The 27,369-nt window shown below is 37.2% G+C and overlaps 2 protein-coding genes across 2 annotated transcripts in view; one reads left to right on the forward strand and one right to left on the reverse strand.

Annotated features, from left to right (window-relative positions):
* abce1 (ATP-binding cassette, sub-family E (OABP), member 1) overlaps positions 1 to 11,394 on the forward strand; it is a 28,304-nt gene extending 16,910 nt beyond the window's left edge. Inside the window, exons 10-18 of the mRNA XM_084428599.1 lie at positions 710 to 831; positions 1,844 to 2,065; positions 4,311 to 4,370; positions 4,998 to 5,056; positions 5,213 to 5,323; positions 5,725 to 5,867; positions 6,614 to 6,736; positions 7,685 to 7,796; positions 10,333 to 11,394. Coding sequence (XP_084284725.1) covers positions 710 to 831; positions 1,844 to 2,065; positions 4,311 to 4,370; positions 4,998 to 5,056; positions 5,213 to 5,323; positions 5,725 to 5,867; positions 6,614 to 6,736; positions 7,685 to 7,796; positions 10,333 to 10,380 — 1,000 coding nt within the window. The 3' untranslated portion in view covers positions 10,381 to 11,394. The remainder of the gene's footprint in view (positions 1 to 709; positions 832 to 1,843; positions 2,066 to 4,310; positions 4,371 to 4,997; positions 5,057 to 5,212; positions 5,324 to 5,724; positions 5,868 to 6,613; positions 6,737 to 7,684; positions 7,797 to 10,332) is intronic.
* Positions 11,395 to 11,639: 245 nt separating this feature from the next.
* otud4 (OTU deubiquitinase 4) overlaps positions 11,640 to 27,369 on the reverse strand; it is a gene marked incomplete at its 5' end in the record, with an annotated part of 15,963 nt that continues 233 nt past the window's right edge. The window contains 19 exons of the mRNA XM_084428586.1: positions 11,640 to 13,798; positions 13,905 to 13,945; positions 14,100 to 14,270; positions 15,470 to 16,292; positions 16,716 to 16,771; positions 18,338 to 18,422; positions 18,759 to 18,882; positions 19,471 to 19,606; positions 19,685 to 19,803; positions 20,489 to 20,589; positions 21,396 to 21,460; positions 21,556 to 21,679; positions 21,784 to 21,841; positions 23,321 to 23,471; positions 23,553 to 23,634; positions 23,727 to 23,799; positions 25,959 to 26,005; positions 26,165 to 26,215; positions 26,342 to 26,425. Coding sequence (XP_084284712.1) covers positions 12,677 to 13,798; positions 13,905 to 13,945; positions 14,100 to 14,270; positions 15,470 to 16,292; positions 16,716 to 16,771; positions 18,338 to 18,422; positions 18,759 to 18,882; positions 19,471 to 19,606; positions 19,685 to 19,803; positions 20,489 to 20,589; positions 21,396 to 21,460; positions 21,556 to 21,679; positions 21,784 to 21,841; positions 23,321 to 23,471; positions 23,553 to 23,634; positions 23,727 to 23,799; positions 25,959 to 26,005; positions 26,165 to 26,215; positions 26,342 to 26,425 — 3,513 coding nt within the window. The 3' untranslated portion in view covers positions 11,640 to 12,676. The remainder of the gene's footprint in view (positions 13,799 to 13,904; positions 13,946 to 14,099; positions 14,271 to 15,469; positions 16,293 to 16,715; positions 16,772 to 18,337; positions 18,423 to 18,758; positions 18,883 to 19,470; positions 19,607 to 19,684; positions 19,804 to 20,488; positions 20,590 to 21,395; positions 21,461 to 21,555; positions 21,680 to 21,783; positions 21,842 to 23,320; positions 23,472 to 23,552; positions 23,635 to 23,726; positions 23,800 to 25,958; positions 26,006 to 26,164; positions 26,216 to 26,341; positions 26,426 to 27,369) is intronic.

Raw genomic sequence — 27,369 nt, forward strand, 5'->3', positions numbered from 1 at the left:
ATTCCAGGATTTTTCTCCATATAGTGACTTCAATGGGGTCCAATGGGTTTGAAGGTTTAAATGTCAGTTTCAGTGCAGCTTCAAAGTCTCGACATGATCCCAGGCGAGGAATAAGAGTCTTATCTAGACAAACCATCGGCCATTTTATAAAAAATAAATGAACAGTTGTATACTTTTTAACCACTAATGCTCATCTTGCACAAAATTACGTTAAAAGGTCATGCGTGTTCCGGTTAAAAAATGTAGGATAGGGTGAAAACTCAGTCTTATTTTCTCCTTTAACTTCCGCCTACGTTATGCTTGACCTTTCAACGTGATTGCGTAATGTGTGCCGCATCACAGCTAGTGCAAGGCGAGCATTAGTGGTTAAAAAGTATATAAATGTTTATTTTTTGTATAAAATGGCTGATGGTTTGTCTAGATAAGACTCTTATTCCTCGGCTGGGATCCTGTAGAGACTTTGAATCTGCGATTTGGACCCCATTGAAGTCACTATATGGCTAAAAAATTCTGGAATGTTTTCCTAAAAAACCTTAATCTCTTTCTGACTGAAGAAAGAAAGACGTGAACATCTTGGATGACGTGGGGGAGAGTAAATTATCAGGAAATTTTAATTCTGAAGTGAACTAATCCTTTAATGTTGAGGAAGCACAGTCATAGTTACTCCTCTTTACCAGACCCTAAACCTCATATTGCTCCGTCTGTGTAGGTACATCATTGTGGTGGAGCACGACTTGAGTGTGTTGGATTACCTGTCAGACTTCATCTGCTGTCTGTATGGCGTTCCCAGCGCCTATGGTGTGGTGACCATGCCCTTCAGCGTCCGAGAAGGTACGAGCCTCTCGAAAACATGCATGTGATGCTCAGAAGTGTGTGTGTGTATGTGTTTTGAAAGGGTCCCTGTGGGTCCTTAAAGTCTTACATTTAGTATCAAATTTGAGGTTATTAAAGTCTTTAACTTGGTGAAAATCTAGCTTTTAATGTTGTTTATGTGTCTGTGTGGTGTTTTTAATACGCTTTAAGACAAACCATGTGTAAATTCATAAGTCGACACCATTGCTGAGTATTTTCTCCTTAAAACTGCAGTGAACCAAAGACAGTCTCAAAAACACGCTTTGAAATCACTGGTCACAAACTACCTTGTAACCAATCAGATCATCATGTGGGCGGGCTTTAGCATATCATTAACAGTGAACTAGCAGGGGAGTCTCGAGAGAAGCAGGTTATCCTGTATATTTTTCTGTTGATGTGAAAAATCATGTACATTTGGCAATATAGCGGGTGAATTATGTATATGAGAGTTGTCTCAAATGATGGAAAATGTTATATTTTGACTATAACAGGGGTCCCACGGGTCCTTGAAATCCTTGAAAATTTGTGAATCTGAAGAAAATAAATTCAAGGCCCTGGAAAGTTCTTGAAAATAAATTTACATACAGGTCACTAAAAGTGCTTAAATTTATTTTGTGCAAGAAGTTTTCTGGGAAAAAAAATCCATAATATTCCCTCTAGTCCACTAATGTGTTATTTTGTTAACACTTTGTGGCCTATGCGTACTAGCTTGCTTGATTTACGTTAGTTACTACTCGCATTTGTGCGTTACGTCAAGTGTTTCCCGCGTGTGGTACTTTGTGTTGTACGTTGCCATGACGTTCACTCGCGCAAAACTGTAACAATGTATCTTACAAGGTAACATGCTGTAACCTTGCTCTCACTTGAAATGTTAAGTCCTTGAGTTTGAGGGTATTGGACCTGAAAAGTCCAATTTGAAAGTTGAATTTGAAGTTAAGCAAGGTGTGGGAACCCTGCTATAATATTCTCCTCTTTTATTTATTTATTTCAGGAATCAATATTTTCCTGGATGGCTTCGTGCCGACAGAGAACCTGCGCTTTAGAGAGACGTCTCTGGTGTTTAAAGTGGCTGAGACGGCGGCGGAGGAGGAGGTGAAGAAGATGTGTCGTTACCAGTATCCCAACATGAAGAAGTGCATGGGAGAGTTCTCGCTCACCATCACCGAAGGAGAGTTCACCGACTCCGAGATCATGGTCATGCTCGGAGAGAACGGTGAGAGGAGACGCTTGTGCAACTCAAAGCTGCTTCATGCAGGACTTTCAGTTGCTGTTAGTAAACACAACATTCAGAAGCGCTCGCCAGATACAGATGATAACTAATCTTTTTCACTTAACTAATCTTTCTTTCTTTCTAACTAATCTGTCTATCTATCTCTATCTATCTAACTTTAAACAACTTTGAAACTTCAAACTTTCTGATCTGCCTTTCTCAAGCCAACTTAAAGTTTGTCTCGACAAACTTTTTTTATCCCCTGACATGACGTATCGGTTACATGCGCAGAAGATGAGCGATGTTGCAAATATTCGTTCAAATATTGTTTATAGGGCTGTCACTAATGATTATTTTGGTTATTGCGTAATCTGTCGATTATAAAAAAATATATATATATTTTATTTGTGGTAATAAATAAAAAAAGACCCAAGCAAAGACTTGAGCCTTTCAAATTACTTAAAATATATATATGATAACAATGAGGCAATAATATTTGGTTCAAGTAAAGTATAAAAAGCAAGTAATCATGTGGTTTTATAGAACAACACTAAACGTAATATGGTAACACTTTACAATAAGGTTCATTAGTTAACTACCTTAACAAGAATGAACAATACTTCTACAGCATTTAATAATCTTAGTTAATATTAATTTCCACATTTACTAATATGTTATTCATATCAAAGGTTGTATTTGTTAGCATTAGTTAATGCGCCGTGAACTAACATGAACAACCAATGAACAGCTGTGCTTTTATTAACTAACATTAACAAAGATTAATAAATACTGTAACAAATGTCTTGCTCATGGTTAGTTAATACATTAACTAATGAAACCTTATTGTAAAGTGTTACCCATAATATAAATGATTATGCATTATAACAAATGCCTGCAGAGGGCGCCAGTGTTACACTTTCAGTGATCACTGCAGATCAAATCCTTGTTTAATATCGGCCAAACCACATTTAATTTAAATATCTATTTATTATTTGGCCGCTTCTTTATGATAGAAATATTACAGCCACTGTAATTTCTTGAACAGGAACATGTGGACCTCAAAACAAACTCAGAGGGTTTTGACATTTATTCTGAAATCGCGATGAACAGTTCGAACTGCACATTTAGAGACATATTGATGAATTCTCCTGTGTTAGCGCAGGTTTATAAATGATTTACCTTACAGATCTGATTAAATGGTGCACATTACGTTCCCAGATGAGCATTATAAACAACAGTTGATGTGGAGCAGCATTTACTGTGATCTGAGCCGCTCTGAAACACACCTGACTACATGCATGTAAATAATTAAAAAACATTTATATTAAACACACACGTCATATATTTAATTGAATCACAGCATTTGTGAACTCACCATAGCATCATCTATGCTATAGTATGGTCTTTAAACGGTTTTAATACATCGTGCAGCGTTAGAAAACGCTCTAATAATGCGGTTCATGGATTCTCGTGTGTTTTGCTGGTTACTCGACACGGGTAAATTGCAATCGAGGAATCGTGACGGCCCTAATTGTTTATCATGCACAAATGCCCTTTTTTGTGTAAATGAAAGAATTTACACGACTTGCTGTAATTTGCAAGCAAGTTTAGGCATCTTTAGCAGAACACACCAGCTAGCCAAAGGTTGCATCCCAGAAACATCCCAAAAATACTTGTGCTGGAGACACAAACACAAACAAATCAATACTGTATTATTATCTTTTAATCCTGTGTTGTCAAGTCAAGTCAAGTATATTTGTATAGCGCTTTTCACAATACAGATTGTATCAAAGCAGCTTCACAGTATTAAATTAAAATAATACAACAAGGTTTGTTTCTAGTGGAATTTATTGATAAAATCAAATTAGATATCCCCAGAATATCCCCAACTGAGCAAGCCAAAGGCAACAGTGGCAAGGAACCGAAAAACTCCATCAAGTGACCTAATGGAGAAAAAAAAACCTTCGGAGAACCCAGGCTCAGTCGGGGGCCAGTTCTCCTCTGGCGTTTATGAACTAGAGGCCGGATTGTAATTTGAACTGTAAGATTAAAAATATTATATGAATGCCTGGCTGAAGAGATGCGACTTTAATCTAGTTTTAAACTGGGAGAGCGAGTCTGAGCAACGAACACTATCAGGAAGGCTATTCCAGAGTTTTGGAGCTAAATGTAAATGTGTTGTGCACCTTTAAAGGAAGAGATTATTGTGATTGCATTATTTTCCACTAAACGAGTTTTCCTGTTTCAGGAACTGGGAAAACCACGTTCATCAGAATGCTTGCAGGAGGCCTCAAACCAGATGGAGGAGGTGAACATTAATATTCAGCATATTTCAGCTAATTGAAAATGAGATTATTCATTTATTTTTATTTTTACTAAATGTATTTTGTTTATTTTATTTTATATATTTCTACTAGATTGTTTTAGATTTTTGTTTTTTAATGAAGTAAATCCAATTTATTTCAAAATATTTTAGGAAAAATGGATCTTGAATATATCAGTCCAGTATCTCTTAAACATATTTTATTAAACTGTGCTGGTTTAAGTTTTTTTTTTTTTTTTTTTGTGCTATCTTTTCTTTTTTAATAATTACATTTTAGAGTTTTTATTCAAAGCAAATTTTGAAAAGCCTTATAGTTTTTAAAGTGCTATTTTATAGTATTTATGTTACTTGCCATTAAAATAGCCGAAGCATCTGTCATGGTGTCAATTTTTTATTTTATTTTATTCTATTATTAATGCAGATAATAATTACTGGAGTCGAATGGAGCTAAAATACACATTTATGTATGATTTCTTTTTCTTTTTTGGGACATTTGGGAATTTTCATCCCACAGGAATAGCACATCGACACACAAACAGGCTGATTTATACATGCAAACACACATTTTTAAATGCCTTTTTGTGATATGTGAGTGTCTGTTGTGTTTCCCAGGTGATGTGCCCATCCTGAACGTCAGCTACAAACCACAGAAGATCAGCCCCAAGTTTAAAGTGAGTTTGAACATCGTGAGTGTTGAGCTGTAAACTATAGGTCAAACTGCAGGAATCCTCACTCTCTGTGTGTGTGTGTGTGTGTGTGTGTGTGTGTGTGTGTGTGTGTGTGTGTGTGTGTGTGTGTGTGTGTGTGTGTGTGTGTGTGTGTTTCAGGGCAGCGTGCGAGCCCTGCTGCACGATAAGATCAGAGACGCGTACACACACCCTCAGTTCGTCACTGACGTCATGAAGCCCATGCAGATCGAAAGCATCATCGACCAAGACGTGAGTAAACCAGGCTTATACTGTTCAGGATGCATCTCAAAATATTCTAACGCCACTTTGCGTTCTTTGATATCTTGAAGTATCCTGTATATGCACATGTATTTAATTTTTACCTTCCAATTGCTTGGAGCAACAACCTAAACAATCTGGTGTAGCTTATCTTTTTCTTTCCTCAGACGCATTAGAAGCATTTACATAATCTTATGAATGCTCTTAAAAAAGCACCTAACAATATTACTAAAACTTAAAATATATATTTAATTTTTCTATTTTTTCTTTTAATTATGTATATGTATATTATATATACGTCAACTTTTTAGTGTATTTTTTTTATTTTTTTATTTTTTTAAGTTTTTGCACAGATGAATAGATTGACAGGTAACACTGGTGTGTGTGTGCAGGTCCAGAATCTGTCTGGTGGTGAGCTCCAGCGGGTCGCTCTCGCGCTGTGTTTAGGAAAGCCTGCGGATGTGTATCTGATCGACGAGCCCTCGGCATATCTGGACTCTGAGCAGCGTCTGATGGCCGCCAGAGTCATCAAACGGTAACATACACAACACCCTCACGGCTGATTTTGTCTTTTTATGTGGTTTATGCTTATTTTCATGTATTCGTGTGTGTCTTTCTTTTTTTTAATTGTAGAAATGCATACAGAAACTTTACAAAATACACATGTCGACCTAAAAAAAAACTAAATACAGATAAACAACAATATAAAAATAGATGAGAAAAAAAAAAAAATTTGAAATGTGTGACCCTGGACCACAAAACCAGTCACATGGGTCAATTTTTTGAAAATGATATGTATACGTCATCTGGAAGCTGAATAGATGAGCTTCCCATTGATGTATGGTGTGTTAGGATAGGACAATATTTGGCCGAGATACAACTATTGAAAATCTGGAATCTGAAGATGCAGAAAAATCTAAACATTGCGAAAATCTCCTTTAAAGTTGTTCATTTATGTTCACGATTCTGCTGCATTCACTCACACAAATATTTTTTTTTATATATTTACGGTAGGAATTTACAAAATATCTTCATGGAACATGATCTTTACTTCATATCCTCATGACTTTTGGCATAAAAGAAAAATCTATAATTTTGACCCATACAATGTATTGTTGGCTATTGCCACAAAAATACCCGTGCGACATATGACTGGTTTCGTGATCTGGTTTCATGTCTCACATATATGTCCTTTGGGTGTGTTGAGTGTTTTAATGTATTCAGTAATTTAACATCTTTTACCCTTTCACTCTCTAATCCGTGTCTTTCATTGCCTGGCAGATTCATCCTTCACGCCAAAAAGACGGCATTCGTGGTGGAGCACGACTTCATCATGGCCACGTATCTGGCGGACCGAGTCATCGTCTTTGACGGAATTCCCTCCAGAAGCACGAACGCCAATGCGTACGTACTCTACTCGCATCGATGATGTGTTTGTAATGGCCGATTCCTTTGCATGACTTGCCATAAATTGAAACCTTTATCAGGGTTCGTACAAGGTGCTTAAAGTACTTGAATGTGACTCAAATTTGACATTTTAGTCCTGGAAAACCATTGAAAACGGCCACATTTACGAAGAGGTGCTTGAAAAGTGCTTGACTTATTTAAATACAAAATATATGAAATTAAATTTTTTTTTGAAAAAACACAAATACAATCTTTTCAGGCAAAATTCACCCATCAGACATTTTCTCCATACGAAGTACGCCAACATTATAATATAAAATATTATTAATTGAACAATAATACCCATTATAAACTTTATATTTAATAGATTATTAAATGCGTTGTATTTTGGACACCTTATATCTGTAATTTGAGTTTAAAAAATCCTCAATTTTTTAAAGATATTGTTTGATTAGTGCGATCTCTGATTTTAGTCCTTGAAAACCCCCAAAAAGTAGTGCTTGAATTTATTAGTACAGTATCTGTACGAACCCTGCTTTATGTATAATGCATTACAGGTATTCATAATGTACATTGTAATGCATTATATGTTTTAATAAATGATTATGACCAAAATTAAAATGCATTATAATATTTACAGATTCCTTGTTGCATCTGAAATTGGTTTTGTCATGTCATATAATGCATTATACTTTCTAAAGGTGCAACAGTAAATAAGTATTATAAGGCATCATAACTGTGATTATTCATTAGATCATACATTAAAATGTGCATTACAAGGTAGATTAATGCACAATAAATGACTTTATTGTGGATTTGAGTCAATTTTCTATGGATAGGAAATACATTTTCCAAATGAATCAAATATTGCACGCTCTTTGAACCTGTTATTGATTGATTATGATTATGCAACAAATGTCAATGTTGAAATGTGTTTCTCATCAGTCCACAGAACCTGTTGGCCGGCATGAACAAGTTTTTATCTCAGCTGGAGATCACGTTCAGGAGAGACCCAAACAACTTCAGACCAAGAATTAACAAACTCAATTCCATTAAGGTAAACGTGCATTTCGAAGCGACACTTTATCGATTAAACTGGCAGATCGTTACATTTACCCCACAATTAATTCACTTTTTAAACTGATACTTCATTATCAAGTGTTGATGGCAATTCAATCAAGTAGCCAAGTCAGCTTTATTTCTAGAGCGCTTTATACAATACAGATCGTTTCAGAAGCTTCACGGTAATAAACACTAGAGCTGGGTAAAAAAATATAGATTTCTCGATTTTAATCGATTCTCATTTTTACGAACCGTTATCGATTCTTAAATCCCAAGAATCGATTAGTTATCCATTTTTCAGTTGAGTCAGTGGCGTTTTCTTGCGGAGGCCAAGGGAAGCCAGGCTTCCTCACTTTTTCAGAATATAATCGTCATTTAATAAACACTTTTGTTTTCACAGTTTACGTAATCCTTCTGTCATCTCCTCATCGTCTCTCTTCATTCATTACTGAGTGTTTTATGATGTGTAAAACAGCGCCCCTATAAAAGTGACATGGTGAATGAGCGTTGAAAACATGGTACTGCACCCTGTGTCTGTGAGGAGGCCATCCCTTGATAGAAAAAAAGAAAGAATGATTAACCAATCAGGTGACGCTATTGTCACGACACTGCTCCCCTGTGATTGGTCAGGACAGTGTCAAGGGAAGCCATGAACTTGTTGGCATCAGGCCAATCACATCACGTTATCATCGTCAATGAATGAATGAATGAAATAGCGGAAGATTTGTGGTTTTGTGCCCATCTTTTTGATTCCTTTATTTATTGACCATACACTCAAAACAAAACAAAGACACATTTAAATGTAAGCCTTACAAACAACCTTTTCACACGTAAGTTTTTCAAGGCGACCGTTATTGATCGTAGTATCACTTTATGGTTCCCATGGAGACGCGTCTTTCATTGCTTGTCACACCGCAGGCACAATAGCGCTGAATGATCAGCTTTTATTTCCTTTTTTTATTCAAAATTTCACAAATTTATTAGCTATAGCAGGATATATCTGATATTCCGATTGTCAAATATGTGCAAGAGGATGTGTTTTGTTGTTCAAACACCTTTATAACAATCGCGTTAGTTGAGCTGTATGCGCAACATATTTTAGGTATCTAACGTTACGTGCTCAAAGTGTTGGATTGTAACAAGCGTAAGTCCCGGTAAGATGATGCTGGGCGCTCTAATAGTTCATCCAAATAGCAACATATAAATGGTAACGTATGATTTTCTGCCCCCACCCCTTAAAACACACAGCTTAGAGGTTGTGTCTTAATTGGCTTCCTCAGAAATTTTCCCCACGCCACGCCACTGAATGAATGGAACATTGTTGCACGCATCCCATCCAATAAATCGCAATAATCTTTGTGCTTTACTATTGATATGAAACAAAGTCTCAGATTTCAAATTACGTCCATTTTCTTACGAAATTCAAAAACATAATTACCGTTTTGTCGCTGTGGTGTGAGATCGCTCTGGCTCAGCTCAAGAGAAGCACATGATCTTCTCTTCCGCCTTAATAATAGCAGTTACAGCGCGAAATAAACATGAATGAGCATCTGAAAGTGTGTTAAAAGATAGAGTACAACTTATCAAAGTCCGTATCATGTCACATGGAATTGCTCAATCAGTTTTTCAACCGTGGAAAGACGTTAGTAAACAATGTTATGTGACGTCACATTTACCTCACAAAAAAACATATCCAGTGGCCATAAACTCATTAGTCAGCTAGAAAAATTAACTCTAGAGAGGAGCATTTAGCTAAATATATGCACCATATTACATATTCATTATAATTTTTAAATGTTCTTCAATATTTAATGCATGTTTGAATAAATCTGGAAAGTTTTTTATGACAGACACCATTTAAATGTTTATATAATTTCATATAACACTATTATTATAAAAATAAAAGTGTATTTTAAGTGTTTGTACACAAATCAGTTAATTTTTACCTTCAATATTATAGTAGGCTAATGAAACATAATAGGCTACAACTGACTCCCATAGTTTACAGCATTAGTGAAGAGATTTGTTTTCCTTGAGAAAATTTGCAATGTATTGTACCTGATATCCAAAATAATCAATATTGAATCAAATCGAATCGAATTGCAAGCTTGTGAATCGAAATCGAATCGAATTATGAAATTTGTGTCAATACCCAGCCCTAATATACATGAAAATAGTGACGCAAACTCATTTAAATTCTACAGAAGACATTATTCAGCTCAAGTCAGTTCAGTAACTAAGTTCAATCATGAAACAAGTTCAATTCAGTTTGTTTTGATTTAATTTGATAGTGTCAGTGCCGTCAAATCGATAATATTACTAAATATAGTCTTTTAAACCCCAGTACTGATTGTTTTAATGATGTTTCGCTGTAATATTAGTATTAATGCTTCAAAATTAACTTTAACGCAACGGTTTCGAAGCTTCTCAAAGCGTGTTTTGAAAGCGGCCATCACTACCTTGAAGGTCCTTAGTCTTGTATCTTTTGTACCTGTTCATTAAAACCCATTTTTCTTTTATCGTTTTTAAAGGATGTGGAACAAAAGAAGAGTGGAAACTACTTCTTCTTGGACGACTGAAGATCCCATTTCATCAAATGTAGCCGCTCAGTATGACATCAAACCGGCTAACGCCGGCACTGCGGACTTACATGTTTGACTGAATTACCACCACCGTCACACTGCCCATCGGGTCCATTACACACACACACACACACGGTTCTGCTCTCTCCTCTCGTCATTGGTGCGATTCAACAAACAAGACAAGATGTGTCTTTTATGAGATGAAAGCCAAGCTTGTGATGTCTTGCCAAAGAGAGGAGAGGACATGATTCGAGAATGAAACCTGGAAAAATATGTATGTTTCTGGGTTGAATTACTGTTATCAATAAGTTCTTTCTGGTCATAAAGTGGTGTGAACGGCTTTACACACGGCAAACATGCAACTGTATATTTTGAATAAAATATTTTAATCATGTTACACAATGTGTTGCATCATATTAACCAGATTTCCACCAGATTTGGCTTTTGAGTTCAGCAGTCGTGTGAAGATGCAACTGAAGCTGAAATTCAAACCAGCTAAACGCAATCTGATGTCTCAGTAATATTGGGTGACACGTCTGTGCAGTGAGATTGTTTACGAATAAACTGACTTTAAATGGAAAGACCACAACGGAGAAAGATGTTCTTTGGCTTGTATTTGTTGTTTATTTGGTGTCAAAACTACATTTACTTGAACTGCAACTAAAAACTGAAAAATCACAACTCAACAACAACAAAAAAGTTCTTGTGAATTTGAAAATGTTCATTTTGTTAAAAACTACAACTACATTAATCATCTTATAAAAAGAACTGCAACTAAAAATTGACTTCAAATGTAAAGATCACAAAAAAAAAAAGTTCTTTGACTTTGTTTATTTGGTGTCAAGACTACATTTACTTCACCTTTTTGTTTTAAGAATTGCAACTAAAAACTGACTTCAAATGGAAAAATCACAAAAAAAAAAGTTATTTGAATTTGTTTATTTGGTGTCAAAACTACAACCTTTTAAAGGAAATCTAACTAAAAACTGATTTCTGATGTGAAATCACAACAACAACAAAAAAGTTCTTTTTGAATTTGAAAATGTTCATTTTGTTAAAAACTACAACTACATTAATCATCTTATAAAGAACTGCAACTAAAAACTGACTTCAAATGGAAAAATCACAACAAAAAAAAGTTATTTGAATTTGTTTATTTGGTGTCACAACTACAACCTTTTAAAGGAAATCTAATTAAAAACTGATTTCTGATGTGAAATCACAACAACAACAACAACAAAAAAGTTCTTTGAATTTGACAATTTAATTGTTTATTTGGTGTCAAAACCACATAGGGTGAATTCAGGTTTATTGGGACATCAATGGCAAAAAGTGTCAAGTTGCAACTAAAAAACTTGATGTAAAGATTACAAAAGAGAATCTTTTGAATTTCCTTCAATAGACCTTACTAAGAGAACACACTAAAACTGACATGAAAACAAGACAGGAATATAATTACATCTGGTCAAATATATGAAAAAATAAATTCCTTAGAGGGAATTGCAACTGATAAATGGAAAGACGACAACCGAGAAAGATCTTGTTAGGCGTTTATTTGGTGTTAAAACAACATCTTTGGATCAGAAATTTTATTTGTTTAGAGGCATCAACGTTCATCTGGAAGAGGTTGAAAGTGCACGATAAAGACGTGGTCAAAGGAAACCAATTATATTGAAATCCCCCCAAAAATACACAAGTAAAACATGACAAAAAGGCACTTTGCTGTGTCAGGTGAGATGCTACACCATTATAAGCTTTGCAGCACAAGTTTAATCTTTTACAAGCTTTTCAGGAAAAATCTAATTTTTAAGACAGTCAAAAAAACATGCTAAAAGATGTAGAACATTCTTGACATATAACTTTAAATTAAAAAATATTGGAAAGGAAAACTATAATAATCAAATTCACACAGATCTGAAACATTTATACATTCAAACCAATATAATGGTATGATCTATGTTTTTTTCCCTTTTAGTGTGCATGTAGGGGAAGTGCATTCAGCTCAACAAGAAATCCAAAAAAAAAAAAAAAATTACTAGATTATTTATTAGATTTTATTACAACATCTATGCAAACAAACATTTCCACTAGGCTTTTGTGAAATCAAAACATGAAACCGAGTTGCTTTACTTTTAAACAAGAATGTGCGTGGGGAGAAAGACAGAAAACAGTTAAAAACATTGGATATATTACTAATCATTAATGTACCAAAAGCCACCCAAAAATACAAACAGATTTTGTGTATCTGACATCATTGTAAACCAAAAACAAGTGTATATCCAGCATTTAAGCATCACTGATATGGCATCTGCATCCCGACCCTTGGCCCTGGGCCTCGTCTCCCATAATGTCTATAGGACGACTGGTCATCCAGTCTACCTCGACTGGAGTAATCTTTCCGGGCCCGGTGACTCCGACCTCGATATCCACCTCTATCATCTTGGCCACGTCTTCCTCCACCTCTATAGGACTGGCTATAGAAGGACTGGCCGGTTCTGAGGTCCACATTGGGAATCTCCATCTCTTCAACTGACCAACTGTCATCGGGAGAATACGCGTGGACGAGGCGGGAAGGATCTTCAGCAAATTGTCCAGCGTGGAGGTTCTTTGCGTAGACTCCCCCAAGTCTTCCTATGTTCCCATTGGCTAGAGAGGTCAATCCCGTCATGTCTGCTTGCATTTGGCTGAGCTGGAAAGGTTGTACAACAGGACAAGCTCCGGGATAGTGTTGAGGTTGCATTGTGGCCATTGAAACGGGAATATCGACCGGCTTGTAATCACCACCACTCAACTGAGGTTGGGTTCCTGGAAAGCCAGTGATCTTATGCATGGACCCATACTGGGGGTTCATATTCATAGGTCTCTGGCCATTTTCTTGACCTCTATCCAATGTGGGATGAACAAATGGCAAGACATCCATCCGACCATGAGGAACATGGTTTAAGGCTTCATGAGGCATCGGTGGAGGTGGGATATGATGGTACCCAACAGACGAAGGCGAATACATCTGATTCCCATGAGGTGGACAGTGTTGTGCTGAAAACTGCATTTGAGGGGAAGCTGGGTAATTCCCAGCATAGGCACTTTGGCCAGAAGAAGTTGACCAGGGCATTGGTATTCTTGGTGGGACTTGCATCGGAAGGGATTGAGGATGATCACTGTACCCTCCCACCTCTATGGGACCAACAGGACCACTACCAACTGGTTCCGGTGCAACGGGAGCATGGGTCTCCAATGAGTCAGGGATTGAGCTCAAATTCTGAGGAGGAGAAGGGTTTTCTGGTTGCCATGAAGTCATTGTGGGATTTGCGGGAGAGTCAGAGGAAGGAGGAGGAGGCCCTCTGAGGTGCATCTGATAGGCTTGGTTAAGTGGACCCAGATAAATGATGGGAGGAAACATCGGCTGAGAGTATGCCTGAGGACATTGGGAGTATGTTAATACACTTCTATGTAATTCCATAAATAGTGATAGCCATTAATGAAGCCATTAAAGAAGCAACAAATGCAAAGAAGAAGTGTACCTTGACACCGAGGTTGAAGAAGAACTTGAGGACACTGATATCTGAAATAGTACAGAAAGCATTTCTAAGATTAAAAATCTAATTTCTAAGATTAAAAATTGCCATTTAGCCTTGAATAATGAGCAACTGAGAGGATATTATAGTCAATTCAATGGCTTTTACAGGTATATGTCAGATCTCTGGGGTTTTCATTACCTTGTGGAAGGTCTTCTCCTTTTTGGGAAAAGGGAGGCAGTGGTTCCAGCTCTCCTTTCTCATTCAGGGGGAATCCTGGATAAACTGGGTCCTGGAGGAGCTGAGACCATTGGAGATGAGGATAGGGGATTTGTTGGGGTTGGGATGGGGGGTCAGGAGCAGGGGCTACACCTGGCGGACAAGAGATGCTCTGTGAGAACTTGGTTGATTTGACTAGGAAGTCAACATTTGTAACCAGATTTACTTGATGTATTTCAAGTAATGTCATGGCTAAAGGTCCTTGCACACGGAATTCAAAATGTTCACACGTAAAAAAAATAAATACAACCTCACATTGTGTCAATCATGTTTACACACGGCCTCCAAATCTTTCGTCCGTCATAAACAATTTCGGACCGGGTTCAATTTTGTGCGTTTTTTGCATCCGTAGCAAGTATTTTAAAAGGTAATTTGACAATTCAGAGCCACCGTACAAGCGAACGCCAAAATCCAGAATTGTTCAAGATCAATTGGTTTACGGAAATAATTTTTCTTCTTTTTAATATGTGGCTCCAGTATCGCTAACAAAGTAAGCCAATGACATCCTGAAGTAAATGTTGAATCACTGCAGCGAACTCTCCTTCCTCTCTACACAATCTCAGGACTGGATGGACCCAACATTTCCTCTTTCTTTTTCTCTTTTTAAGAAAATAGAGAGGACAACAAAATCATCCTCACTGCTTGAAGACTCCCTTTTGTATTATTTTGCGGGGTTTTTTCGCAACGTATTAATACGCATCGGACACTAGGTTTCTGTGCTTGACGAATTTTTAGGATGACGAATACAAAAAAAAAAAACAAGCAGCAACCTTTCAGGTCTTTCTCTTGAATCCAAAACGGAAGTGACTTGAACTGCAATTCATCAACTGGCCACTAGAGACAGGCTCCAAAAGAGAGAAAAAATATGTTTACAGCCTGGTGTAAAAAAGGGGTTTTGGTCCATATAGCTAATTTTGCCCTTCATGAAAACTGTGAGGGAGGTGAATTTTTTTTTTAACTCATCTGGTTAAATTATATTACGCCTTAAAGTTCTGCATAATTAAGGGCGTGGCCACTTGAGTGACAGGTGGATTGCCGCTGCTGTCACTACTAGCCATTTGTCTGCTGTCTGTTAGCGTCACGTCACCTCAGCTAATCTGCCTCTTTGCCCATTTTCAGTTTATCACAACACCAAGGTGGCGACGGCCGGCTCCGCCCGCTTTGGGCTTCAAAATTGCTCTTTAGAAACCTACAGGTGACGTCACGGACACTACGTCCATATTTTTGTACAGTCTATGGAAATTTCGGACTCAGTGTGCAAGGACCTTAAGTCTTAATCAGACAAAACTTACCAGAGGAAGGTATGGCCGATGTTTCACAGGGTTGTGGATCTGATGCATTGCATGAGGACTGAGGTAAGTCTGGAAGTGGAGCATGGGCAGGACCAGAGGGAGGGGATATTGAGGGGAGAGAAGCTTGGGAAAGAGGGACTGGTGTCATAGTGGTATGAGGATCTACAGTCTTTTGGGCAATTGGTGGACCACTTCTTCCATCAATGGGAAGGGTGGTAGAAGGCGGTTCTGGGGCATCTAGTATACGGGCAGCTGCCGGAGCTTGGCCAGAAACAGGTATCGCAGAGGCAGGTAAGAGGGGTGGATTGGAATTAAAAGTGGTCTGAATGGACGGGGTGGATTCAACAGGGGCATCTGGGATTGAGCCACAAGATGCCAGAGTTGTTTGAGTTGGGATAGCAGCAGGTACTTGGACAGGGGTGATCATCGGAGATGCAACCAAGTTAATCTGAGATGGTGCTTGACTGGGGTGGGAAATATGCTCAGATGTGGGGAGCACTGGGGCAGTGGGAGATGTAAGGGTGGGAACTGAGACTGCTGCCACTGATATGGGCTGTGAAGGGGCTAAAGTGGACACCAACTGACTGTTGTAAGGGGTTCGAGCATGGCTATTCTTTGGCTGAACAGGGGTCTTTGCCTCAAGAGAGGATTTATCAAGACCAGGGGCAGTAGCAGATGAAGTCCGAGATGAAGATGGGACTGTTTTGGGGCCAGAGAAGGTAACAGCAGGATGTGGAGATGGGGAGACAGGCATGGGTTTCTCTTGTAATTTCTCTTTTATTGTTGGAGAAGATCTCTGCACTGGTTCCTCAGAAACCCTTATCTAGAACACAATATAAACCAGCAACTTGTAAGGACAAATAATTTAGATTAACACGGAAGGGACAGGATATCTTGCTTGTTTTGTTGCCATACACCTGGATATGGTGATTACAACACTTTCTAGTATAGTTGGTTATCTCTTGGTTAAAAAAGACATAAGTTGAGTACCAAATGACGCACTACACACTATGCACTTATATTATATACTCAGCTTTGTAGTGTATGAATTTTATATGGTTATTTTGTCATTCCGCATCAGAGCTTGATGCCCCCCATAATTTATTCTACAAAACAGAACAGAGTAATGCAAATTGGTATGCAATTAAGTGTGCAAATTGGGAGCACCTGTCAACAGTTTAAACAAAGCCATAATAAATAGTCCTGGATCAGCTGTTATCCACGTAAATGACTCAATGCAACTCACCCCGGGTTTTTCATCAGTGGCGCTCTTCTGTCTCTGTACAGGTCTCTGGGATGTTTCTGAAAGCCGAAAACCAAAATAAACTTCAGGATAATAATTCCATTTATAAATAAAAATATGAACAGCCATGTTAGCATTAGCAATATCAAGGCAATGCAATATTTTTTAAAGGGTCATGAAACCCTAAACCAAATTTTCTGAGATTTTAACAGAGGTATGTGTGTTGAACACCATGTTAGCATCTGTTAGATTTAAAAGTAGGGGGAAAATGGTACAATTTTAGTTTTTTTTCCGCTATTTTCATCTTCCGGGTTTAAAATCTTCATCGTGTGCACGTCACAGGGTGTGACGTGGCAGAGCACTATAGTACTTTGATGACTCATCGGTGTCTCATAATTATTCATGACTGAGTTTTCTTAACCAATGAGAAGACACTTGCTCTTAATTATTCATTACACCACGTGGAACTTTCCAATGACAGACATGTCAAACTGTGATATCGCGTAGTAGATGAGAGAGTAAATGATGGGACGCGCGTTTGTTTTCGTGGTGCAAAAGTTCCAGTGCACCTTTCCCCGCGATGCTGCCCGGGCTAGACTCTGACTGTGGGCGGTTGGTTGGCCATCAACCACGGACACATCTAAACTATGTGTGTGTAGCAGCAACCATTCAACGGGAGAATGGTGGACTTCGACCTTGCACACCAATGCAGGTTTCGTCTTGCGAGTGATACGGTCCTGAGGACTTTTCTATCGCTTCAGAGGTGTGTGTGTGTGTGTGTGTGTGTGTGTGTGTGTGTGTGTGTGTGTGTGTCTAAAATGTAACCCTGACCGTTTTTGCCTTTTGTTAAATAATCACTCGTTATTAAAATGTAGATATTTCGATAATACCTCAAGTATATGGAACGTATGCTTAATTTGTGCAAATGTCTATGTCACTGTCCATCTTTTATTATGTGGGTTTAGGGGGTGCGTAGATCTAGGCTATGTACGGAACGTTTTTTTTTTTTGGCGTATTATATGCATTTATAGTGTGTATATAAACAAATATATATTTTATAATGACATAATTATACATATGCATGTACATTTATATGTTTTAAATAGAATTATGATTACTGTGTAGGCTAATATATGTAGCAGGGCATTCAGTTACTTTCGAAAGGACAAACATAAGGTGTCAACTTTTTATTAAACATAAGGTGTTTAACTATGTCAGCTATAAAAAAAAAAAGTTTACAAAAAAAAAAGCATCTCTTCACGTTTTACCACTGATTTTTAGTGACAGTCGATATGCATGGGCCACTGGCGATGACAGTTCCCCCCTCTCCCCTCTCCCCTTTTTTTTAAAAGATTGTGAGCTAGACTTGAGCTGAAAGAGGGGGGTTTCATGACCCTTTAAAAGTGACTGTCCATTGCGTTGTATGTTTAAGCTTATGTATAAATGTACATTATAAAGAAGCAAATATTTGTTGTTATATATATATATATATATATATATATATATATTAATATTTTACTTGCTTCTTTATAATGTATATTTAGAACATGTATAATTTAGAGGCCTAGAATTTCTTCAGCCTGGCAATTTTGTAAAACCTGGATATAAAGGGGGCGGAGCTTCACCTGTCTCTGAAACACACTCCTTCTGTTCCTTCTTCCGAGAGCCTCTCCTTTCCCCTCCTTTCTTCACGACCTCACCAGCAGTGGCCTAAATTCAGAGGAAACTATTATAGCACAAATATATGCATTTGTATCCTTGTCATTAGGTGAAGTACTTTACACAAGTACTGTACTGGAGTACTAAAGCACTGAACTGACTTGAGCTGAATAAAGGCCCTATAAGAGCTTCTTTAATCTTAATTTAGATTGTCTCATATTTGATGAAGTTTGCATAATTGATTCCGTCATTTCTTATTTTTTTTAATTAAAATGTGTGTTGTTATTATTCTTTTAAATCAAAATGTCCATGTCCCGCCAAACATTATTTCTACCTGAATATCATGTTTCACACTATAGAAGGTAAATGTGTTTGCAAGAGCTGCACCGTTTGAGGGCTTGTTCCGAGCGAGGGAAAGTTGTGCTCGTCTTTGTGAAGAAGCTCCAACACGACGCTCTCCTCTTCCTCCTCTGGAAGAACACACACAGGACTGCTGCGCTGATCGGATCGTCTGCAAACACAGACCAGCAAGAATTTCAAAGTTTACACAAATCAAGTGTCTTTAGAAGCCTCTTTCTGCACTAAATGAGCAGTGCTGGGGGTATCATTACACAAATGTACTTTTTGCTGCTGACCTTCAATGATCTAATTAAACCATACAAATAAGCAAAAATTACTTTAGATTAGATTTAGAAATAAGAGTGTTGAACATCCTTCTCCTGTATCCTTTTGTTCTTTGTTTTTTAATAACAACAAAAAAGTTTTTATTTTTAATAATAATAATTTGTTACATTATGTAACAAATTATTATTATTATTAAAAATATAACTTTTTTTGTTGTTAGGGTTAGGGTTAACAAACAAGCCCAGCCCAGCTAAGAAAAAGTAACGCAAAAGTAATGTAACGGATTACTTTTCATAAAAAGTAACTAAGTAACGCAATTAGTTACTTTTTTTGGGAGTAATGCAATATTTTAATGCATTACTTTTAAAAGTAACTTTCCCCAACACTGAAAATGAGACACAAAATGCAGGTGTTAAAAATAAACATTTTTAACTAAACGTTTTTAAAAATATGTGATATTTTTAACTACAGGCACCTGAACTTGTTGCGTCCACCCGCCGGCTCGTCCGGGAAGGTTTGCGGGGGCCAGGAGTGTTGCTTATGAACTCGGCCACTGGACGCTGACTGAATCGGGGCTTTGTTTGACCTCCGACCTCCTCTGCTCTCCCATTCTGCATTGAGAAACCCAGACAGTGAGTGTGTGTGAGTTGATGCCATTCAAGTGTGTTTTTGATCTGGAGAGATCGTACCGGAGGGCGTCTGCGCGCCGTTGTTCGGTACGCTGTGTCTTTTGCTCTTGTCTGACACCGTCTGCCATGACTGAGGCTCTTCAGATGGAAGACGCAAACTCAACAACGGCACAGTTTGTCTAAACACACACACACACACACAAGGTAATCAAAATATGGGGTGATTAAAAGATGAACATTGTATATTGTTTATAGTATACAATTTTCATTTGGTATTTTAGGGCTGAGAATATACATGTTAAGTAAAACTATTTTTGTCTTAAATATGTTTTCATTCATATAGAAATATAATAAAAGCAACAAAATATTTTTATCAAGGATTTCCCATGGTATTGCCTGTTGATCAATGCAAATAAAATAAATAAATAATAATTTTACTAATTCAAAAATATTTTTATAACGATACAAAGAGCAATCTATATATATATATATATATATATATATATATATATATATATATATATATAAAAAACATATACACAGACAGATATACACATACACACACGTATACATATATACACATATACATATATATATATACACATAATATAACATATATATAATCTCCCTGCTCTGGATAAGGCCGTTTAAATTCACAGCACATTACAAACTAAATCAGACTCAAGACTTTGGCGATGTATGGAACTGAATACTACTGCACTTTGTAAAGTACATACTGCTATAATATATACTGCCTATTGCATATTTTTTTTAATTTTAAATAGTGTGCTCTGGTTGTATACTGCACTGGTTGTCCCTGAAAACACCTTCACACATGTATAGCGATAAATATAAAACACGTACGGTCTGTTGAGTTCCTCAATAAACACAGTGACTGGCCCATTGTCAGGACTGACTTCCTGAACGTAAGCGTTATAGAAGCGATTACTGCCACTCAGCTGCACCTGAGGAAGACAGAGGACACTAAATCAAGACTGCTCTGAAGATAATAACACATTTGATGTGTAGATATGTATTTCATACGTAAAATGCTTCACAAGGTGTTTTAAGCTAAAAATATGCAGTGACTAAGTTAAAACAATACAAATAACAATTAAAACGCACAAAAATATATATTAAAACAACATAACAGTATTAAATGAATAAAAACAAAAGCAGGGAAATATATAATAAATGATAAAAAAAATTATAATAACAGCATATACATCATAGACTACTGTTCAAAACTTTGGGGTCAATAAGATGTTTTGTTTGTTTGTTTTTTAAAGAAATTAATACTTTTATTCAGCAAGGATCCATTAAATTGATCAAAAGTGACAGTAAAGACATTTATAATGTTACAAAAGTTTCTATTTCAAATAAATGCTGTTCTTTTGAACTTTCTATTCATCAAAGAATCATGAAAAAGAAAATGTATCACGGTTTCCACAAAAATATCAATGTTTTTAACATTAATAATAATCATAAATGTTTCTTGAGCATCAAATCATCATATTATACTGATTTCTGAAGGATCATGTGACACTGAAGACTGGAGTAATGATGCTGAAAATTCAGCTTTGATCACAGGAATAAATTACATTTGACTATATATTCACATAGAAAACAGTTATTTTAAATTGTAATAATATTTCACAATTTTCACTGTACTTTTGATCAGTAGTTTGATCCCCACTCCAAACCTTTAAATGGTGTGAACCTGTATTAATCAAATGCAAATGCTTAAAATGTCAACATACGCACTGCTAACCTTGCACTTGTCTCCGATAGCGTATTGCATTCCTGCGGCAATGCAGAAATCTCGCTGCTGTTGAACTAAACAACGCACATAGTGATTAAAAATATTAATATAAATCATTCAATCAAGATACTATCTAAATTTCAAAACAGTAACAAAAAAGATAAAGTACTTCGTTTAGAGCGGAGCCACACGTCATACTCCACGTTCCTGTAGAGGGCGGGGTTTAGGGACTTTTGTGCCTTAGCGGACAGAAGGCCACGCCCCCTTCCTCGAGACTGGCCCCTCCCACGACCCTGAAGCACACAAGACTCGAGTTGTTACCACAATATTTCATCCTACAAAGTCAGAGTGTCATCAAAAACACTGAAATTTCAATCTTCAAGAGAGGAGAAATCACCCTCGGCGGCGGTCTGACGTTCATCACATTGGTCGTCTTTTCTCCGCTTTCACTGGACCTAACAAGACCAAATACACACACACACACACACCAACATGTTTAATAAACCTAGTTATGAAATTGTATTTGCAATGTATTTAACCTCTGTTGATACATATTTCCAAGTGAAGCAGATCATAATGTAGGGCAGGACTTGATTTCATCATTGGAAATGACTGGATCATAAAACAAAAGCTGTGTTTCCATCCAAAGCTGTGAATTTAACTAATGTGCAAAATTGGAATATTGCATAAAACATTTGCAAATAAAGCACCGTTTCCATCCCATGTGTTCAAGGGAACAAAATCATCACTTTCTGGGAAATTGGCGCAAAATATCTGTAATAAAAATGGAAGTTGCTGCGATCGAGGAGGAAACAGTGGCTCTTTTAACCTCCATCATAAATGAGGAAATGCAGAAAACGTTCGGATGCTGTTGTTTGTGAACGCAATCGTGTGAGACACCAAATCATTCTGATGACAGACTTTGACTCAGGTGTTTCAGAGCCACCAGAATAACATTTGAGATGCTGTGATTTGATTGGTCCGCTGGTTACTCCAGTTATCCAATCACAGCCTCTGTTGAGGGAAAGTCACGTCAGTTTTTGTTGCGCATCGAGGGAATTATTTGGTAAATGTGTTTCCATCGTAGTTTATGCACATCGGATAAAAAAATTATCCACTTCGCATTCGTTTTTTTATGCACATTGAAAGAATTTATATACATCATGGCGTTTCCATTCAGTGTTTTTTTTGCGGTATCACCAAATTCACATAAAAAAAAAAAAAATAGGTGGATGAGAATTTTTAGTTGTTTCTCAGATATGTTAACCACAGTAATAGACCCCAACCCATTGATAGCTATATTTGGGGTTCTTACGGAAAAGGTTAAACTCACAGGTTTAGAGATGGATAATATTGCACTTTGCACACTGTTGGCTAGACGACTTATACTAACTAATTCATTGGAAGCTGCCATCTCCTCCAACCTTCCATCAGTGGGTTTTTGACCTACTTTTTGCCCTCAAACTTGAAAAGATTAAATTTGGAGTTTGAAATGAAACCCGATCTTTTCTTAAAATCTTGGAGGCCATTTTTAATTTTTTTATTTTAAGGATAAAACGTAATTTTATTATTTTCTGGTTAATTTAGTTGTTTACATGTATAGGCATATATTACTGTGATTATATGTTCATTTGTATGCGAGCATTTATTATGCTTGTTTATTTTATTTTCTCCATTTCATTCTGTAACAATCTGATGCTTGTCCTGTGCTTGAGATGCTTTTCTTAAATAAAAAATAAAAATAAACTACACACAAAAAAGAAATTTAGGTGGATGGAAACGTATCTAATGATATATTATAAGCCTATAGATTAAGATAAGAAACCAGCCCAATATGGCATCGTCCGCTCTTTAACAACTTGCAAAAACTATAATCACATTGTCCACAAGATGCTGCGACAGAAAAAGTGTCATGCAAACATGCGAATACGAACCAGAACTCGTCTTCCTCCAGGTCAGACTCCTCACTGCTCTTGCATTCTTCTGAGTCGAGTTTCTCTCGTCCTCTTCCTCCTTTCATACACGACCCTAAAACGCCGCGCTCGACGCCACACACTCGATCATACAGCAGCTCGTACAGGATCGCTAGAGAGGGAGAAACGGTTCGGTTCTGACACTGAAAGCATATCGCACCATTAATTCACTGAATAAAGAAGAAGCACTCACACTGACAAACAGCAGCACTTTTCTCAAAAGATTGTGGGTAAACACTGTCATAATGGTTTCCATTGAGGAAGCACAGTCGCACCTGACAGAGAAAGAGAGAGAGAGAGAGAGATTTATTTCAGTGTTACGGCCATAATAAAAACATAATAATCTTGCATGAATGCAAGTCTGCACCTTATCAGGGAAGCCGTTCTCTGTGATGTTCACGGGTGGTTGATCAGGCACCTGGAAAATGATGAAATCATGCCTGGAAGAAATAAACATTACACCATCAGAGATAGTAAACGAACAGTTTAGACTTTGTTAAGTTTAGACCACTTTAATCTTTTGATATTAAAAGTAAAGCCGCTATTGTTGTGACACTAAAGCAGTGTTCACCCTGACAGCAATATTTTGTGAACAGAAGTCATTTGATTTCAATGATTTCAATGCAATGTGAGGTTCTCGAGCAATGCAACCAAGTTGAGAACTGATTAACTTTATGCAAATGAGCAGCAAAGCGGTGGATACCAATGGACACTGAAGTTAAAGTGCCCTTATTTTGCTTTTTCTGATATTTCCTTTTCATGCAGTGTGTAAGAAAGCTTGTTTGTGAATGCAAAAGTTCTGCAAAGTTTCAAAGCTCAAAGTGCAGATAAACAGAGAAAGAATCGACTCTGAACTGCTGAAACGAGTTGTTCTCACTTCCTGTTCGAACCCATGTAGGTTTGTAACAAATTTGTCCGAATCCACTTTTGCTAGTTTAACGACGGGAAAAATGGTCGGCGCTCCCGGCGCATGGTCTTAAAGGGTTGTCCCTATTCTCTTAATGAGCAATGGGCGTGTTTTGGGATTTACGTACGTTAAACCAATCAGAGTCTCATCTCCCATTCCCTTTAAATACCAATTGCGCTCGCGCCATGGCGGATTCGCTATTTACATGACGGAATTTGATAGTAGAAAGACCGAAGCCATCTCCAGAGCGCAAACGGATCTGCTCGTGCTCGTGCTTGTGGTTAAAGCACAAGCAGATCATCTACGGGACAAGCCGGATTCCCCCAAATCTTTATGTACACAATAATAATCTTTTATACTGTAATCCTTTTATTTTAAATATTTGGCATGTTTGTGTGCTGCTGTGCGTCCCTATAGGCGCACATTACTAACGCGCTCATTAAATAACAACAAAAAAAATTTGCCATTGACTTTTAGACCAGGTTTCAGTTGGTCTATTTCTGTTGCCTCAAAATAGCAACGCGCCAACAATGCGCCAGAACACACCTCGTTTTCAGACCAGCAGCCCATGGGCACACAGATGGGCGCAAACGCATTTGCTATTTAAACAACGTGGCACAGGACGTGAAAATGAGAACTGTGTCGGGCTGAAACTAGCAAAAACACTTGTGTCGCACTTGGCGCTGCATTGCGCCGGGTGTCAGATAGGGCCCAAGGACTTGCGCTGAAATTCATACGGAAAAACGTATGGCATTGTTCACTGTTCGCATCACTGTGGGTCTTTGGTTTCTGACTCTGTAAGCAGTAGACAAATCACAACAGAATGAGCCATCTGACCAATCAGAGCGGAGTAGACCAATCACAACAGACTGAGCCATCTGACCAATCACAACAGACTGAGCCATCGGACCAATCAGAGCGGAGTAGACCAATCACAACAGACTGAGCCATCGGACCAATCAGAGCGGAGTAGACCAATCACAACAGACTGAGCCATCTGACCAATCAGAGCGGAGTAGACCAATCACAACAGAATGAGCCATCTGACCAATCAGAGCAGAGTAGACCAATCACAACAGACTGAGCCATTGGACCAATCAGAGCAGAGTATGCTCACAGAAAGGTAGGGTTTAGAGAAACTGAAACTTTTATAAAAAGGTTTCAGACACGGTGAGAAAAGAGCTGATGCTGCAGTGTACATATATTTTAAGAAAATTAAAGTTGTTTTTTTTTAACCTTAGATGCATGTAAACCTGTTATAGGAGACTCCAAAACAAAATCCTTTAAAATAGCATAATAGGGGCACTTAAAGAGAAATTCATGTTACTGACCTATTTCATAGTTTTATATGATTTGTCTTGGCCCACATGCAGGAATGTCATTTTTAAAAAATGATACATGGAAAACTAGATCAGAGATCGCTTGCATTCCTTGAATTCATGCACTGATAATCTTGTTCATCATATGATGCATTTTGCACTGCTGCGATGTACAGTTTACAGGAAACACTTTTCCCTACAAGATCATCATTTATACTAGCAACAAGAAAACCGAATCATTGTCAAATGAGACATTTTATAAATCCCATTTTGAGCAAATGAGACATAATTCACTGTCAGTGAACAAGACATCATCACAGTTCATGCCTCAAAATGTGCAGTTAAAAGACATAAGGAAATGTAATATTCTCACTTATAGAGCTCAGCCAAAACGGTGATCTCCACCTGTCCAACCCAGCTCTAAACAGATGGAGGAATAAAGAGAAAGAGTGTTAGAAATGTCTACATTTTAACATTAAGAGAGTCTGTGAAATCACAACTAAGTCCAATGTTTGTTATAAGAAACTAAAGCACTTTTGATAAGAGCGTCGGCCTGGATGTACACAGTTTTGTTGTTACCTGAGGATCCCGTAAATTCTCCAGGTATGTCTCAAAGTCGCCTTCGATAAACTACCACACACATTGAGAAAGAACAAAGACAAGTTTAATACAACAGGTCAGAGGTCAGCTGACACTTCTGATCTGTTTACAATGGGATGTAAATATATGAATATAAAATGTATTTTTTAGTCTCACCAGCTCATAGTTAGATCTGTTCTGCTTCAGATAATTCACACAGGCCGCACGCACTTTTGTGTGTAAACCCTGGCAGTGCAACACCTGTCAATCAAACACACACACACATACACACACCTGTCAGATACTAAGAAAAGTCATTACGTTTATTACACTTCATCATTCAGCTTTCATAACCTGGAATAACAGGTTTATCAAAACACAAAGCACTGAATTCATTCATTCAGCAAACTTCATGAGTGATGATTCAGCATACTTTATCTCAACTGTGTCATGGAGTCCATTATATAATTTTATGCATTAACACCATTAATAATTCAATATGAATAAGATTAATATACAATAGTCTCGACATATCCTTAAGTTCATCTACCAAATAATCAATATCCTAAATAGGTTAAATAAAACATCTAAAACTACATAATAACTTCGTATATGAATGAATATATGTTGAAAATGTATGTTTGCATTTAATAAGAATAAAGAAATTAGAAATTATAGTGAGGCACCTGATCAGGTAGTAATGATTATTAAATAATTTGTGTCATGCAGGAATTTACGAACCTGTACAATATCTTTAAAAAAAATGAATATTTAATAAACCCTTCATATTAAAACTTCATGGGAAATTAAGCAAAATCAAGACGACAACCGATCATATCTGACGAAACTTGAATGATTATGGTTTAGATACTCAGTTCATACCTTTAGAGATTAAATAAGTAATCGTTCATTTAAATATGATTAAGCACTTAATTGTGTGTAAGCAGAAATAAACCACACCCATGTTGTTATTATTATTAGTGCATATGTTAGCATAAACTGCTAGTGTGCTAAAGCTAATTAGCTTCAGATAAACTAAAAAGTGATTTTGACAAACCGTAGAAACTACAAACCGTGACATTTAGTTCACAAGTGCTATGAAAACAGGGAAGTAAGTTTTACTTCAGTGACTTTGAGTGACATTTTAAGCACTCGGTGACACACATTTAAAGCGTATTAGAGACGTTTTGAGTGTATTTGAATTT

Source organism: Rutilus rutilus, assembly GCF_951802725.1.
Source record: "Rutilus rutilus genome assembly, chromosome: 13".
NCBI lineage: Eukaryota > Metazoa > Chordata > Actinopteri > Cypriniformes > Leuciscidae > Rutilus > Rutilus rutilus.